Below are 17,377 nucleotides of genomic sequence, written 5' to 3'. Positions count from 1 at the left end.
ACCTAAACATGGCATAAAGCCACATACATTTCATGGCAGCCTCACACAATGTGTACACAGGTTTCTGCTCGGTTTTGCAAACGGACGGCTCCCTGTGTCAAAGCAGTGCTACTGTTTTTGTGTGGTTTCCCTTTCTTTTTAGATTTGCACCCATGATTCAGGCTTCATCAAAAACACCAAAATTAATAGCATTTTACAAATTTAAGGCACTTGATTGTAATCAATCTGTAACAATTTAATGGTGCACGGAATGGCCAAACTATTCCAACTACCATAGCTGTTTTAGAGTTGTTGGAAGAAATTGCAAATGGAAGAATTAGAGGACAGTGGGTATTTACAGATATGATGACTGATGACTGGTTTCTAAGTTGATTGAGATTTCCAAGAGCTATCCTCTTGGAGCTGTGTGCTGTTAGAATACTAGGATATATACTTGATATCATTTATATGAAATGCATCAAAGTATGTATATTACATTTTAAAAGATAAACTGTTAACTTCATTTAAATAATGTATGCTGTTAAATATTTAATATTTGGGGACATGGTTGTGCAGCAATAGAGATGAGCTGGCACCCCGGTCCAGGAATTGTTCCTGCTTCAATGCTTACTGGGACTGGCGTTACCCTGGATGGATGGATGGATGGATGGATGGATGGATGGATGGAAAATGTATAATGAAGATTTTTCAATGTTCCTTGAAAGTTTTGAAGAATAATTATTCTAAACTAATAGCTGGTTTAACATTTCTTACAGACACGTATTGTGTGGTGATTGGTTACATGGAGAAAGAAAATGGAAGGACAGGAATTGGGGGTTCATACATTTCACAGACATAGTACTGCTGCAATAAATTATTCCATCCAGGGTCACACCCATCCCAGCAAGCACCTTGTGCGAGGCAGGAACAATCTCTGGACAGGGCATCAGCTCATCCCTACCGCTGCACCACCATGCCCCCATGTGTTTATTACATGTGTTAATGCATTTCATCATGGAAATGATATCAAGTATACATCTTAGTATTTTAAAATGTCCAGAGAGCTGTAATATCATGAATGTAATGTATTCTGTGTGGCGATCACTGCCTGTGTGCTCCGGTCGGTGTAAGAGAAAGCTCGTTTAAGAAGCATGTAGCGACTGGGTCATTAAACACATAGAATATGAAGCATTTAGCATGCTACTTTAGTTATGATGGGATTTGAGAAACTCTAGTAAATTAAACATCGATTTGAAGATGAAGTTTACGATGTTTTACTTTAATGGCAAAATAAACTACAAGATTCAAGTGGAAATTTCTAGATTAAAGTTGACATTTCAACTTTAATTTCAACATAGATCTTTTCAACAGACAGTGGGCTACAACGCGCCTTTACACTTTGACTTGGATTTTTGACTGCTTCTTTTTTATTTCAGGCACTGTGTGACTTTCTGAACTTGAACTTTTGGTAACTTGATGTGAGTCTGTAACATCCTGTATAAAGTTATGGTACGTGAAAAAGATGTTATTTTTCCTCACACATGAACATTCACATCAACATGTCATTCGAACAATTTTATTCAGTTTTATTCTTGGATTCTTGAATAAAACTGAATTTGAATGATTTTTTTGTTCAGTTTTATTCTTGGATTCTTGAATAAAAGAATCTTTCAAATAACATATTGATGTGAATATCCGTGTGCAAGGAAATGTAATATCCACCATAGACACTGTTGTGTCTGTTTGCTCAACAAGAAACCAAGAAGAAATGATTGAGCTGCGATTATGCGTCTGCTTTTATTCCCTCAGTGCTAACTTTTAAAAGTATCATAAATTTACACAGGATGTTACAGACTCACATCAAATGTATGTTTTTGTTATATGTTATTAATAATAATAGCAGCTCACTACTCAAAGGGCTAAATGCAGAGACGGCAGAAGATTCAAACCTCTTTCCTCAAGGTAACTAAGAGGTAGTCTATCCTCAGCGCCATCTATGAATGAGCAGTGTTACCAATGTTACAACTGGTTGAAAATGAAACACGCAAACACACACGTATGCGAACATCTTTTACTTTGTATCAACTGATCGTTGGGCTTCAGCAACATGTCACTTGAGCAATTTGTTTCTTAGATTTTAGTGTTAGATAAAAGCATACTTGTTTTGTTACACCTTTTGTGAAAATGTGCATTGGATATTTGGGCTTCAGTCTTCACACATCCTACACTTCACGTTAAAATTACTGTATATTGTTATTATTATAACATATGAAACCATTTTCTGTTTTAGCTGTGTGTTAAGCATTTCTTGCATCGCATTTCCTCTCTCTTTCTATATTTACACAGATCTTTGTAGACACAGAGAGAGTACACATGAAATGTATGTATTTCAAATCATGGTATTTCATTACCTATTTAATTCCTTGCAAACGCATCGCAAGATAAACACTTCAACACAGACGTCAGGCTGGCTGAATGGGGGGGGGGGGGGAAAGGCAAGTTGTGTTCTGCTAAACCACACATTTGTTAAACAAAAGCTTCGAGCTTCTTGCCGTAAGTCAGGAAAATTTAAGGAGGTCAGGGACAACAAAAAATATAAGATTCAGGGATTCTAGTGTTAAAGAATGGCTTTCCTACTGCCACTTGCCTTGTCAAATCTGCAGAACAAAGTCTCCTCTTCACAGTCGAAACTAACAGTTGCTTTTTTCGACCACTGTTATGGTGTGCTTGAAACTGTTGTGCTGTGAGGCGTCCACCGCACAAAGCTGGTGATGCTCAGGTTGTGACTTTGAGTCTGCAGATCTCTTCCTATCAGTTTCTTCCAGTTTCCAATTGCCTTTGGAATGTTCCATAGTATACTGTATTCACTCACACTTTTGATTTTTTTTGCACTTTCTCTACATGAAAGGCCTACACTTCTAAGGGTAATAATGCTCCCTTTCATTTTATTTGCTAATTGCTGTTTTCTTGCCATTATGACTCGAACTTATAACTTTCAACAGTGTAATATTGTCCAAGTAGTACTTCAGAGGGTGTAGCAACACAGTCTGTTCCAACTCTGTTTTAAGACAGACGGAGGATTTCTTAAGTAATCACCAGAAGTCGGGACACCTGTTCAAATTGTTTTCTTCAACTTGCAAGGCTTAATTTATTTTAATTGCTGCATACCATCTGTAGGTTATAATCTATTAGTTGTTCCCTGAAGAAGGCCCATTTTATAATATTCTGAAACTTCCTTTTTTTCAGTTTTTGCTAACCTAAACTTCAAATTTAAACCTCTGGCAGTTTGCTGCTTACATTTTCACCATTTTAGTTTATTCATTGCATTTCAGCTGATTAAATTTGAAGAAAAACTGGAAAAACCGAGGTGTTCTAAAGCCGTGTCTTTTGCTTGTATTGTTTTTGTCAACTGTAAGAATTTCGTTGTACATTTTTGAACAAATGATATTGTAGGCCTGGGCAATTTTTTCAACTAAATCATTTAATCTGAATTATTGTTTTAAAACAATTTTCACATGTGAAAAATCACCATTTTTTTCTCTAAATGGTACAGTTAAACATTCAAGCAAACACCTTAGTTTAATTAGTTGGTCACGTGTGTATCGTCATAACACACTGCAATGATCCAGAAAAAAATCTCAATAAGGCAGGGTGCAACAAGAACCGAGTGCTGACAAGAGATATGTAAATAGAGCTGCTCAAAACATCATGGATGGGGGGGACAGGTGCAGAGAAGCTGCATCAACCTGCTCTCGATGAAAAGCAGCACCAAAGATGCCAAGGGGCAGGTATTATGGATGAAAACAGAGCACCAACTGGGAACTGGCGTGCTTTTTAGTTCGGATGGTGACACCGGCACAAGGATGTGTGCAAGAAATGTCTGCAGAGCAGTAATTGAACAGAGCCTATGGGACAGCAACATGAAAAGCTCTCCTGGACTGCTGAGATTCTAAAACTGGAGACTGAAAGTAAAAAAAAAAACAACAAAGTAAGGCATCGCTATAGCAGGCAGTTGGAAGGCTATCAGAGAGCACTCTAAGGAACAGTAGAGGGAAGCAAGCTGGTGGGTGTGCACTGTGAGCTAAATATGGTAAAGGTGTGTCTTAAGTATGGGGATGAGCAGTTAAGGCTACAAAAGAGGAAAAGTTGTAAAGAAGACTGAAAAAATTTAAAGAAAGGTCCCTGTAAGTGATTTGAAAGGAATGTGGAGGCCACAGGGTAGAAGGACAAATTTAAAAAATAAATGACCAAAAAGAAAAGTACAGAAAAGACTACTCAGAAAGATGAAATAGCCTCTCCTAATATGAAAAAAGATACAGAGGAAAACAATCTTGTACTTAATGAAGGATTTATTTTAACAATTATAATGTGACATTCACATGCACTAAAAAATGTCAGAAGGTACTCCCCAGGGGCCTCATGTATAATGCAGTGCATAGAATTCACACTAAAACATGGAGTATGAACAAAGGTAGAAATGTACATACACACAAAAAAATCCAGATGCATTAATCTTTGTCAACACACGTGCTTACAGCCCCACACAGACTAATCCCAGAATTTCACATATTTTAATATACAAATCAAAATAAATATCACCTTCCATTCAGTGTTTGGTTTATAAAATAAATGGAAAAAGCACAAGAAAAGAAGAATTTCAGTGAATGTGAAATTACTATTTGTTAGCTTACGCAGTGGTATAAGAAACAAAATCATGGTGGAGACACTTGAAAGTTCAAGTTCAAAAGTCGCACAGTTCCCGATAGAAAAAAAAGAAGTGGTCAGATATCACAGTCAACATGAAAAGGTGAGTCGCAGCCCAGTGTGTTTATTCTGTTTCAGACAATATTACAAAAACTGACCCCCATGCAAATGTCAGGCAGTGATGCTGCTGCTGTGCCAAGTACAACTTCGGGTGCTGCCTAAACATACACCCAGGGCCGCTGCTGGCCAAATGGGTGCCCTAAGCAGAAATTTACTTTTGTGCCCCCTCCCCCAAATATTATGGAAGTAAAAATAAAATAATAAAAAAACACCTACTATAGGGGCCAAAATAGAACTTTATTCAAATAAAAGTAAATACATAAATAAATTGTATCATTTATAAATTACAATTCTAGCTCTACAGCAAAAAATACAAACTAAAATTACACTTTAAATAAAACATTTATAATAAATAAAATAAACTGAAATAAAAAACACTGTCATCTGCTGGAGCTTTCCAAAGTTCAAAATTTACAAAGGCACACTTCTGCTTTTTCTTGAGGCAAAGTCGTAAATGAGCTCTTCATATGATAAAGCCTTTGCTAATTCAGAGTTGATGCTGACAATTGCCAGACCACTCATGCGCTCTTGTGCCATAGATGAGCGCAAGTACGTTTTGATGAGCTTCATTTTAGAAAAACTTCGCTCAGCAGAGGCAACAGTTACAGGGAGCTTCACTGCTATGCGCAGAGCAATCCAGAGATTTGGGTACAACTCTTGTAGGTGGTTGTCATGGAGAAATGATAGCATCTCCAGAGCTGTTGTGAGTGGTGGCAACTGTGGAAGGTTTATGATTTCTTGAGCTAGCTCTTGACCATCAATATCAGAACCTCCTTTTTCCACTGCAGTCAATGTTTTCTCTACCTCAGTGCAGTGTTTCTGTAAAGTCTCTTTTGACATCCCTTGAACTTGGCTTTCCAGGACCAGGCATATTGTTCAATTATTATCATTTTTGGCCAAATAGGCAGCCGTAACAGAGGTGAGGGCGCGCGCGTCATCACATGTGCTTAGCCTACTCTGCGTTCACCATAAAATGCAATATATACGTTTATATTTTTGTTTATTTGTATATGTATATTATTAATATTAATTTATTATTATAATATATAAAAACGATTTTTTTGAGCAGCTGGGATGGTGCCCCCCTGGGAGTTGGTGCCCTACGCAGACTGCGTACTCTGCGTATAGGGAGCGGCGGTACTGCATACACCTCTGCCTCGGAAACCACTGAGAGGCCATCTGACTATGCTGATAGACTGTTCTGGAGTCACAAAATGCAACAGTGGATGCTGTAAGAGATGTGGGCAATGAACTAAGGAATATAAGGGCTGTACTATGCGATATTGACCACAAATTAAATGAATTGTATAAAAAATAAATGCTGCATCTGATTACCTGTTTTTACATTCGGCTAATTACATTCAAACGAAGCTGTAATGCTGTCCAATCTGGCTGATCATTTGGTGGGTCAGGTTAATCACAGCACATCTGTTCAGGTACATACTTGCACACTGTGACGTACTTTCAGTGAACTATAGAGCAGAACCTTAATAAAGTGGAAATGCTAACTATTTACATAAGCAAATTCATTCTCTTAAGGTGCCTTTATAGCATAGCAACGGCACTGAGTGCCACAATGGACCGATTCTCTGCTCTTTACTTTGAGGTGACTCACTACGGCGCTGCCGTTTTTATGGGTTTTCCAACTATATATGATGTAATGTCTGCTCATTCTTTTGGTGATTCACCCCGGCTGATGTAACTTGTCCGGCGTCGTTGCAATAGCAATGTGTGCAGCAGACTGCTCCGATTACATTTGGAAAACCAGACGCTGCTGCGAATTGTGCTTTTATGTTTGCTAGTTCAACCACAGTGTAAGGAAATCTTATTTACCTGAATGACAAGTGGGTAACACCATTCTATACAGTTGGCATGGTGCAACTTGGTGATGGTGATGTTTATAAAATACCGGATTGGTCAGCAAGTTCATATTTAAAAGCTCCTGTAGCTAAAAACCCAAGAGTGGACAGAACTTGCAAAGAAGTAGGTAGAGCACAACTCCTCAAAGTCTGCCTTTAAAGCCAGCGCCAGTTCAACACAGAGCTCAAACAGGATAGCTCTTGGAAATTGAAATAACTAGCTTTAGAAGCCAGTCATCATCATCTATAAATATGTGCTCTCTTCTAATTTTTCCTTTGCAATGTTTTCTTACAACTGTACAGCCGCCATGATAGTTGAAACAGTTTAGCCATTCTGTGCACCATTATATTGTTACAGAAACATTACAATCAAGTGAATTAAATTTGTAAATGATATGCAATTAATTTCAGTGTATTTGATAAAACCGCATCATAAATGTGAATATAAAAATGAAAATTAGACCACAGAAACAGTAGCACTGCTTTGATGCTGGGTGACCCAGTTTGTAAAACCATGCAGAAATGTGCGTACGCAAGGGGAGGACCCAAAACCGAACATAAATGTGTGTACGCATTGTGTGAGGCTGCCATGAAAATGTGCATGGCTTTATGCCAAGTTTAGTTTTTATGCATCTTGTAGTGAGCATGGAAACTGCCGTACGCACTGTTTATACCCCCAGGCCCCAGGTCACAAAGTGATATCCACTTTTCTGTAAGGTTAGAGTCACAGTGTCTGCTCTTGCCAAGGACTTTCAAAGAACACCTGGGTGCTTCATTTGCATGTGACAGGTACATTTATTTTTGTAACCCAATTTTGCAATACATTCTTAGAAACAAATGGTAACTTATTTTGTGGAAGGACCAAACCTAGATGGAACACAAGTTCCTAACAAGGGACACTTTGTAAAATTAGAACAATTTAGATTTGATCATCTCACTGCTATATTTTTGGAGTAGGAAAAGAACATTTTATTGTTTGCATCTTTTGGAGTTGTGCCTTACAAACACTGTGGTGGGCTAGCACTCTATCCAGGGCCCTGATTTATAAAGTTTGCACACATACAAAAAGAGATTTAAAATGTTAATAACTAACTTCCCACACAAACGTTGGGATTCATAAAAGAAAACTTGATGGGGGAACATCCATATATGTACAGCAACTCTGACTCATTCGTAGACAACATTTTGGAGAAACTGGGGAATTTCTTGATAAAACTTTTCTTGATAAAATAAATAAATAAAAAGAAATATGATGTACAGAGTATAATTTAGTTACTTTTTGAGAGAGCCACTGCTGTGAATTTGCACTAAAGATCTTTGTTGTGTTTTTTTTTCTTTCGACTACCTGGCTAGCAGACAGGTCAGGAATTTCTGAGCCAGGCTTCACTCCTTCATGCTAGCTGTGCTAAAAACCTTTAACCGACCAACAAAGTGCTACATCCAGATTCTTCATGGTGGGGGGTGCACATACCTAAAGCGTAATATGTTTTTGCTAACATAAAAAGGCAATTTGCAGCAGTTTCTGGTTCTCCTAATGTAATCGGGACCATTTTAATAAAATCATAATTCAATAAGGGCACCTAGGGAGAATGAAACTTCTTTTTTTGACTGTTAAAAAAAAATCCATCTCTAATTACAACTGCCATATCCAGATCGAATTTAGAGAGCGTAAATATGTTTTTCCTCTTCCTGTTACATGCACACTCTGCTGGTAACTAGCAATACACTTGGTCACCATCAATCAGAACTTTTTCCTTCTTCTTTTCAGGCATGGTGCAGCTGGAGCTCATGGCACCTATAGCAGCAGCAATACAATACAGCAATACAAGCAGCCAGATACGACCTCTGGAAATCCATCAAGAAGGCCAAACGGGACTACAGGGACAAAGTGGAGTCAAACTACCACAGCTCTGACACCAAGCGCCTGTGGAATGGACTGTGCTGCATCACTGACTATAAAAAGAAAAACACAGTCAGTGTTCAGCCCACTACATCTCTTGCAGGCGAGCTCAACACCTTCTATGCTTGTTTTGATGCAGCCAACAAAGAACAGGTGCTATATTCTCAAGGGGGCATTGAGTCTGTCAATCTGATCCTTGAAACGTCTGACGTGATAAGGTCCTTCAAAAATGTCAATCCTCGCAAAGCTCCAGGACCAGATGGCATCCCTGGCCATGCCCTCAGGGCATGTGCTGACTAGCTAGCAGGTGTGTTCACCAACATCTTCAATCTCTCCCTGAGGCAGTCGGTGGTCCCCACTTCCTTCAAGGCATCCACCATCATTCCTGTCCCAAAGAAACCAGTGGTCTCCTGTCTGAATGACTATCGCCTGGTTGCACTGACATCAGTCATTATGAAGTGCTTCGAGCGACTGGTCAAAGGTTACATCTGCTCCTCCCTCCCTGACACGCTATATCCTCTCCAATTTACTTACAGAGCAAACAGATCTACAGAGGATGCCATTGCACTAACAATAAACACTGCCCTCACCCACCTGGAAAGAGGAAATACATTTGTAAGAATGCTGTTCATAGATTACAGCTCGGCATTCAACACCATCATCTCCTCAAAACTTGTCTTGAAGCTTGACGACCATCTGCAAATGGATTTTCTCTTTCCTCACAAACAGGCCCCAGGTGGTGAGAGTCTGCAATCACACATCCTCATCACTCATTTTAAACACAGGAGTGCCGCAGGGCTGTGTGCTTAGCCCCCTTGTATTCCTTGTTCACCCACAACTGTGTTGCAAAACACAGCACAAACACCATCATCAAGTTTGCGGACAACACAACCATCATAGGCCTTATCACTGACAACGATGAGACGGCCTGCAGAGAGGAGGTGCTGGCATTGAGTAATTGGTGTCTGGATAACAACTTGTCTCTTAACGTCAGCAAAACCAAGGAGATGATCGTGGACTATCGGAAACGGCATGGCAGAGAACACCAGGCCATCTACATCAGCGGCGTAGAAGTTGAAAGGTTAACAGCTTCAAGTTCCTCAGAGTAAACATCACCGAGGATCTTTCGTGGACCCTTCGCATAGACACTGTGGTCAGGAAAGCTCGCCAGCGGCTCTACTTCCTGAGGAGGCTGAGGAAGTTTGGCACGAATGCCAACATCACCTCAAACTTTTACAGGAGTGTGGTCGAGAGTCTGCTGACGGGCTGCATACCATCTGATATGGGAGCTGCTCTGCCAGCAGCCGGAAATCACTACAGAGAGTGGTAAAGGCAGCAGAGCACATCACGGGCAAGAGTCTCCCTGCCATTGAAGACATTTACCTACATCGGTGCTTGCGTAAGACAAGCAGCATCATAAAGGACCACAGCCATCCAGCACGCCAGCTGTACTCCTTGTTACCGTCTGGCAGACGATACAGGAGTCTGGCTGCTCAGACTACAAGACTTAAGAACAGTTTTTACCACCAGGCCATTCGACTCCTCAACAGCAACACCTGAACACTTACATTACACCTACATTGCATTACATCTACATTGCACTACTCACACACAAACTGTACCTGCACACACTCTGAATACTGACTGGAACATGCATCTGCACTTTATGGAATATGCATCTGTACTTATAAAACATTATCTGTGCAATAACTGTCATTTGTACTTGCTGCTCATTCAACTCATATTGCTCTATAACTTCTTTTAAAATGTACATATTTTATTTTATATGGCTAGTCTATTTTTAACTTGTAATTTTTTTTTTCAATTTTTTAATTATTTTTAGCTTTATTGGATCTAGGCTGAGTGACTTGTTTTTCTCATCATACACATTTCATTGTAATGTTGACCCTGTGTTAACCTATATATGACAAATAAACCTAAACCATTCAACATATTGGTGCTTTTTGCTTACACCAGCACTTACGTCACTAAATAAACTGTATGCCTCTAACTTAAGAGATGAGAACTTCTATAGCGGGTTGGAAAATGCCTGGACTTACTTCTATCTCCCCCTACTGGATGCATCATATAAGAGGCTGCTCTACCAGCCAAAGAAGACCTGTACCATCATGATTGCATATGTATGAGGTTGATTAGCATGGTTTACAGATGATTGTTTCAGGGTGGGCAGTGCGGTGGCGCAGTGGGTAGCGCTGCTGCCTCACAGTTAGGAGAACCGGGTTCGCTTCCTGGGTCCTCCCTACATGGAGTTTGCATGTTCTCCCTGTGTCTGAGTGGGTTTCCTCCGGGTACTCCGGTTTCCTCCCACAGTCCAAAGACATGAAGGTTAGGTGCACTGGCGATTCTAAATTGTCCCTAGTGTGTAGGTGTGTGTGCTCTACGGTAGGTTGGTGCCCTGCCTGGGGTTTGTTTCCTGCCTTGTGCCCTGTGTTGGCTGGAATTGGCTCCAGCAGACCCCCGTGACCCTGTAGTTAGGATATAGCGGGTTGGATAATGGATGGATGGACGGATGTTTCAGGGTAGAACCTGGTGGGGTTTGTGGCACGTTCACAAACTCATATTTACAAGATGATTGTGATTTATAAAGGGTAAATTGCACAGAAGTTTGCTAGGTTTTATAAATCTGATTTTTTTTTTGGTGTATGCATTTTGCTGTTTTTTGCCTAACTCATATTTTCAAGCTCAAAATCATGCAAAGTTTTATGAATGAGGCTCCAGGGCTACTTCTACTCTTTATCTAAAGTTATCGGGATACGCTTTAGCCCTCTGCAACACCAAATTGGACTGAGTTGGGTTTCATAATATTAAGTTAAAACTGGTAATAAGGCAACATGACTCTGTTCAACTCTAGGATAAGATTTTTATTGGACACCTTCAAGTACACTGCAACTTAGTGAATTTATTTTATTCTGTGTGTGTTTTTTTTTTTTTTTTTTTTACTTAGGCAAGCTTTCCAAGCAGATCTGGACAAGTGTGAAATGAACTGCATAAGCAAGAAGTGGATTACGTCATTCTGGAACACACACCCACAGTTTTTAGGAATAATTTCAGTTTCCCATCACTGCTTTATGATTATAGTAACTGTGTTACGTAATGGTTCTTTGCACTTCAAAGCTACACCGGTCTTTTAATTTCTTAATAATAAAATATTAAATCATTAACCTAAAAAACGGCAATACAAATTTTAGAAATTTGCTTAAGTGGAAAAGACAGGCTGATATGAAAGTGAACAGTTTCTTGTTTACCTCAACACAGAGAGAAAACAATTACTCTTAAAGCTGACTGATTACTTACTTTTTGATGTTTCCTCATATGCTTTCTTAACATCTCCAAGTATCTCCTTGGCTACTGCTGGTAAGACTAAAGTCATTTTCTGTGTCCCTGGGAAATTAAGCAATGAATTTAGTCAACATATTAATTACAGCGCTCATATCTAGTGTAAGGCAATTTTAAATTAGCTCTTGAAGAATTACATGCATTCCTGCAATAAAGTTACCTGTTCTCTTCAGATTTCTGTGTTTAGCTCTCAATTGCTGATGAGAACTGGCCATTCAGCCCAGCAAAGCTCACCACTCCTATCCACCAAATTCCTCCAAAATAACATTGAGTCAAGTTTTAAATGTCTCTGAATGTCTACCACATTACTTGGTAACTTATACCATGTCTTTGGTTCTTAGTCTGGAGAAAATCTTAACTAGTGCAAACTTTACCTTTAACAAGATTTCAAGCATGTCCCAATGTTCCTGTTAAACAGCCTGGATATACTGTACTAATTTCTTTCATAATTTTAAACAATTCAAACATGTCACCTCTTCATTTCTGTTTGCCTAAATAGTTTTCTCATAACTCATCCTTTAGCCCTAGAAACAGCCTAGTTGCTCTTCTCTGGACTTTTTCTAGCACTGTGATGTCTTTTTTGTAGGTCAGACACCAAAACTACATGCAGTACTACAGGTGAGGACTTATTAGTGCATTATAAAGCAGAAGTATAACCTCCTTCTAATTTGCTCTACACATTGTGCTACTCTATATAACCCAATATTCTTTCAGCCTTCTTAATGGCTTCTGAACACTGTCTGGAAGTTGAAAGTGACAAGACCTTCTCATAAGCAGTACTTCTAAGTTTCAGACCTCCTACTGAGTATTCAGATCTAACGTTTTTACTTTCTTAATGTGTAGTATCTTTCACTTACATTACATACTTACATTAAAATTAATTGGCCCCAAATCTGCTCAAGCCTGTATGCTATCCAAATACCCTGTAATATTCCAACAGATTCTAGATTATCTGCCAATCCACCTAGATTTGTATCAGCTGTAAACTTACCCAGATTGTTTTTTAACATTCCTATCCAGATCATTTATTTTTATTATAAACTAGAAGCACTGCATGTTGAGGGCTGGAGTTTTAGTCTGGTTTATGATTACACATTTTCATTGTTTCAGTGATACACAGGATCGCTTGTAGCAATGATTGAACACTTTTTAAAATCTTTTTACTGGAAGTTATATTAAAATATATTTAACATCTTCTATGCTGTATTTACTTGGAGCAAACTAAGATTAATATTAACAAAAAAAGAAAAAATCATTAACAATTACACAAGACTGCATATCACCTGCATTATTTTTTCTAGATAAACGTCTGCTATTCCACTATAAGAAAAACAACAAAAACAAGATGTGAAATAATGAGCTCTGAAGGGGCTTAAAAAATGTTCTTGTGAGAACTTGTGATATGTTGTGTTAGGCCATGTTCATGCTGCAGAGAGAAATAACACAATTCTAATTTCTGGATCATAACCTATTTTTTATTTGAATGTTCAAATTAGTCTGAACGCAATTGAAATACAATATCAGTGTGTACCTCTAACATGATTGTGCCCAACACATGCAAATTTAACAAAATCAAATTTGTCAAAGAGATGTGACCTAATAGACTATTATAAACACAAAGGGAATGCTGGCTATTGTGCTGCTTAATACTAGTAAGAGAAATAGATAATGAAATGTTGCAATTACCAGCTTGAGCAAATTTATTACTGTCACCTTTGTTTGGAGAAAACCGTGAACATGACAGAGTATGAAATGTGGAGGGGTCTGATGAAAAAACAGTGGTTGTGGGAGATGGTTTTTTTTGTTTTTTTTTTTGTTCTTTATTTCGCCTTATACAATTTCTTGTATTAGGAATTTGGTAGTTTTCGCATACCCCTTGGGTCAGAGCGCAGGGTCAGCCATTGTACAGCGCCCCTGGAGCAATTACAGGTTAAGGGCCTTGCTCAAGGGCCCAGCAGAGCAGGATCTCTTTTGGCAGTGACGGGGATTCGAACCGGCAACCTTCGGGATACCAGCGCAGATCCTTAGCCTCAGAGCCACCACTTATATCAAGACTCCCTCCAAAAAATATGCGCCATTTCAATTTGAGAACACGTAGCAATGGTATTTGGCTGGTGACAGGCACAACAAATGTTTATTAGGTCCACCACCTTACTTTCTTTCCATTGGCACACTAAATTCCTATTATAATCCATCTTTTCCACTCTGAAATATGAAGAATGCTGATGTAAAATTAGTGTACCATCGTCTGTAAATTTCCAGAAAATTCCTAATTCCACCATTCAAACTCAGGTCACATTCAAGTTGCACAAATCTGTTTGGGATTTTTTACCACATATGAAAGTGGTCTAAATCCTAACTGAAAAGTCCTGTTTCAATGCTTTCTTTTGCTGTACATACTGCTCTGAAATGATCACATCTGCTTCATGAGTGAAAAAACTGGAATTGAGATACAGAGTGAATGTAATAAATTTAAAAAAAAAGTACTAAAGAAGTATGTAGTGGTTTACTAGACTTCTTAAATTTATTTAAGATCGTTTAGTGCCTGCCATGAAAGACTGCAATGCCTGGGCAGTTCAAGACTGCAGTTTTCTTGTGTTATAGTGACACTTATGCATTTGCCACTATAGAACACATAGCATGATATAACTACTACACTTTACATGGCTCACTGTTTCCACATTTTAACAAGGCTGTCTGATGCCAAAGCTCCAAGATAATTTTTTGGAAGGAACATATGCCAAAACGTATGCTAGATTTGTCAAAGTTGTATTAAATAGTTAAAAACAAAACCATTAATACACGAAGAGGATACTTGGAATGGTATTTGAAAATAGTTGAAAAGAAGAAAAGGTATAAAACAAGTATTTAAACATAAACAGAAATTAATTCCACTGACTATGCCACCAATAGCAGACGATGACAAAGATCCAGCTAGGTATGTGCAAAAACACTTGTAGTCGGTAGGACAAACAACACAGAAAAATGAAAGGCGCAGAAGCAAAAATTTCAAAACTGGGTTTGCCAAATTTTATTGGAATGTAGCAAGCATTTACAGTATGTATCTTAGATGGACGTAGTTTTGTGTTTCTTTCCACTTGGTTTTCAAAATTTCCATTATTATCATTATGATCTTCATTCCTCTTTCAAGGGCTTTTGACCATTTTAAGCCATTATTTACTAATGACCATGCCAGTAGGTCCGCAACTAATGGAGCTACAGCTATTTAGCATACAATGTCAGCTGCCCTGGTGTCTACTTCCCTCACTGGTAAATGCTATTATTAGGATACAATTAAGGAGCTAACTCTACAGTACGGAAAATGTATTAACAGGATAATGGCAAAAGAGAGTTAAGAATCAACAACTATGGCAAAAGCACTAAAATTTCTAAATTTTGTATAAATGTAATTCTCACATAACTGCTCTTTTCTAAATGAAGAGTAACAGAAGAAAACAGGCCAGCTAATTAAACAATGTGATTGTTCATCCATCCATTCTTCTAACCCACTTATCCTGGCAGGGTCATGGAAAGCTGGAGACTACTGGCCCTGATATGTATTTGGGGATCAGCATGTTCACACTGAGGTCAATTAGATCTAAAACAGCTCTCTGGTCGTAAAACAACTTTTAACAAAAACCTGCAGCCATAGGAGTATTTTTGAAAAACACTAAAATTACAGTGTTATTCCATGACATCTTGCGTTTTGTCTTTGCAAAGTCTGCATCTCCTCTGCGTGCATATATGGCTCTTCCTTCCACATCTCCAAGACTTTCAGGTTTGGTGAACTGGGGATTCCAAACTGGTTACTATGTGAACATGAGTGTCAGTGTGGTTCCTATGATGGACTTGCACCTAGTGCCACCTGAATAGGCTCCAGCACCTGCAAACCTCAATTGAATTAAGAAGATATGAGGATGTATATATGTACAATTACACCCCATGCCACCTTTGGTAACCAAAAGGCAAATAATAATGCTCAGGGCAACTCCTTTCTGCCTATATAGATTCTACGCCCACATGAACCTGTACTGAATTCAATTTGGCTGTGGAGAGTTTCAAGAGCCTGCTACAAAACACCCCACTTTAACAGTCACATTTCCTTTGTATTATATACCATGAGTCAGGGATGAAGTTACAAGGGAAAATGGGTAGTCCATGAGCCCAAACTGAGAAGCCTGGCCAACCTAAATCATGAAGAATTATTTTGCACCTGCTTAAAAGACACTGCCGTCAATGTTGATTAAATACTAAAAAATCATAAGTGAATCATTTTGAAATGTGCAGGTAAAGTCACACTATTGCTATGTTATGCTCTGTCTTATCAGTACACAGCATTTCAGAGAAACTGTGAAATGATGACACCTTTCATCATGTAGGAAAATGCAGTCAAACCAGCTAAATGAAGACTCAGGCATATAATAATTCACATCACCAAGCTGTTATTATAATGTGCATTGACTTGACAAACATATTAAACCTTAAAAGTGCTGAATATGATGTGTACAGAAACTGTTTTAGTTACCTTTTAAGAGGGACAATGCTGCATATTTGCACTGAAGACCTTTTTTTGTGTATTCCTCAGATAATACTGGCTACCTATTGTCACCTCTCTGGGAACTGACCGATAGGTCAGTAATATCTCAACCAAGCATCACTCCCATCATGCCTGCTCTGCTTAAAGCCATTAACTGACCAATGAATTGTTATTTTCAGTTTTCGTATGGTGTGGGCATACATACATAAAACATAAGTTGTTTTTGCCAACATAAAAAGCCAACATGCAGCAGTGTTTGGTTTTCCTAACGTAATTAGAGCAGTATATTACAATCATATTGCAAAAGGGGTCAACCCATGATTCATTTATTTTGAGTTAAAGTAGCTTTGGCAGACGTAATGTAACTGGCTGAACATCCGGTTTTTCACATGGATTATGCTATTCATTGTAACAGCAATCCTGTTATTACACAAAGTGCAAGCTTTTGGGCTTGTGGATACAAACAATATGACAGCTAACAGCATGACTGAGAAAATCTCTGACGTGTTAGGGCGCACTATATCTGAATTCTTCACTGCGTGGTAATTACTATCAATTACTATCACTGAATGTGGTTGAAATAAAAACGTGCAGCCACATGGAGTCCCCAGGACTGAGTTTGGGAATCGCTGGTCGGCTTACGGTTTGCCCAGCCAATTGTTTCCTGCCCCCTAAGCAATTTCTGGCATCGCCTCTGTCACGACTACGGCAAAGACACGTAGCAGTTCTGAGTGGCCTAAGCAAGACTGACATATCAATAAACAATTTACTCTCATTTAATTTACCGTTAACAGGGATGCAGGGTGTAAGGAAGATTGAAACGCATTCACGACCCGCAGCACTTCTGTAAACGGAGGCTCCGATGCCACTCAACCTGGAAAACAACTTCGATTTGAGCGCCAATCACTAGAGGACTTTAGT

At 38.8% G+C, this 17,377-nt stretch overlaps 1 protein-coding gene across 1 annotated transcript in view; it reads right to left on the bottom strand.

Moving 5' to 3' along the window:
* zswim7 (zinc finger, SWIM-type containing 7) overlaps positions 1–17,377 on the bottom strand; it is a 68,004-nt gene extending 50,627 nt beyond the window's left edge. The window contains exons 1-2 of the mRNA XM_028806771.2: positions 17,242–17,377; positions 11,878–11,964 (exon numbers count right to left, since the gene is read on the bottom strand). Coding sequence (XP_028662604.1) covers positions 11,878–11,953 — 76 coding nt within the window. The 5' untranslated portion in view covers positions 11,954–11,964; positions 17,242–17,377. The remainder of the gene's footprint in view (positions 1–11,877; positions 11,965–17,241) is intronic.

Source organism: Erpetoichthys calabaricus, chromosome 8 (genome assembly GCF_900747795.2).
Source record: "Erpetoichthys calabaricus chromosome 8, fErpCal1.3, whole genome shotgun sequence".
Lineage (NCBI taxonomy): Eukaryota > Metazoa > Chordata > Cladistia > Polypteriformes > Polypteridae > Erpetoichthys > Erpetoichthys calabaricus.
This window is presented reverse-complemented; position numbering and strand designations above follow the sequence as displayed.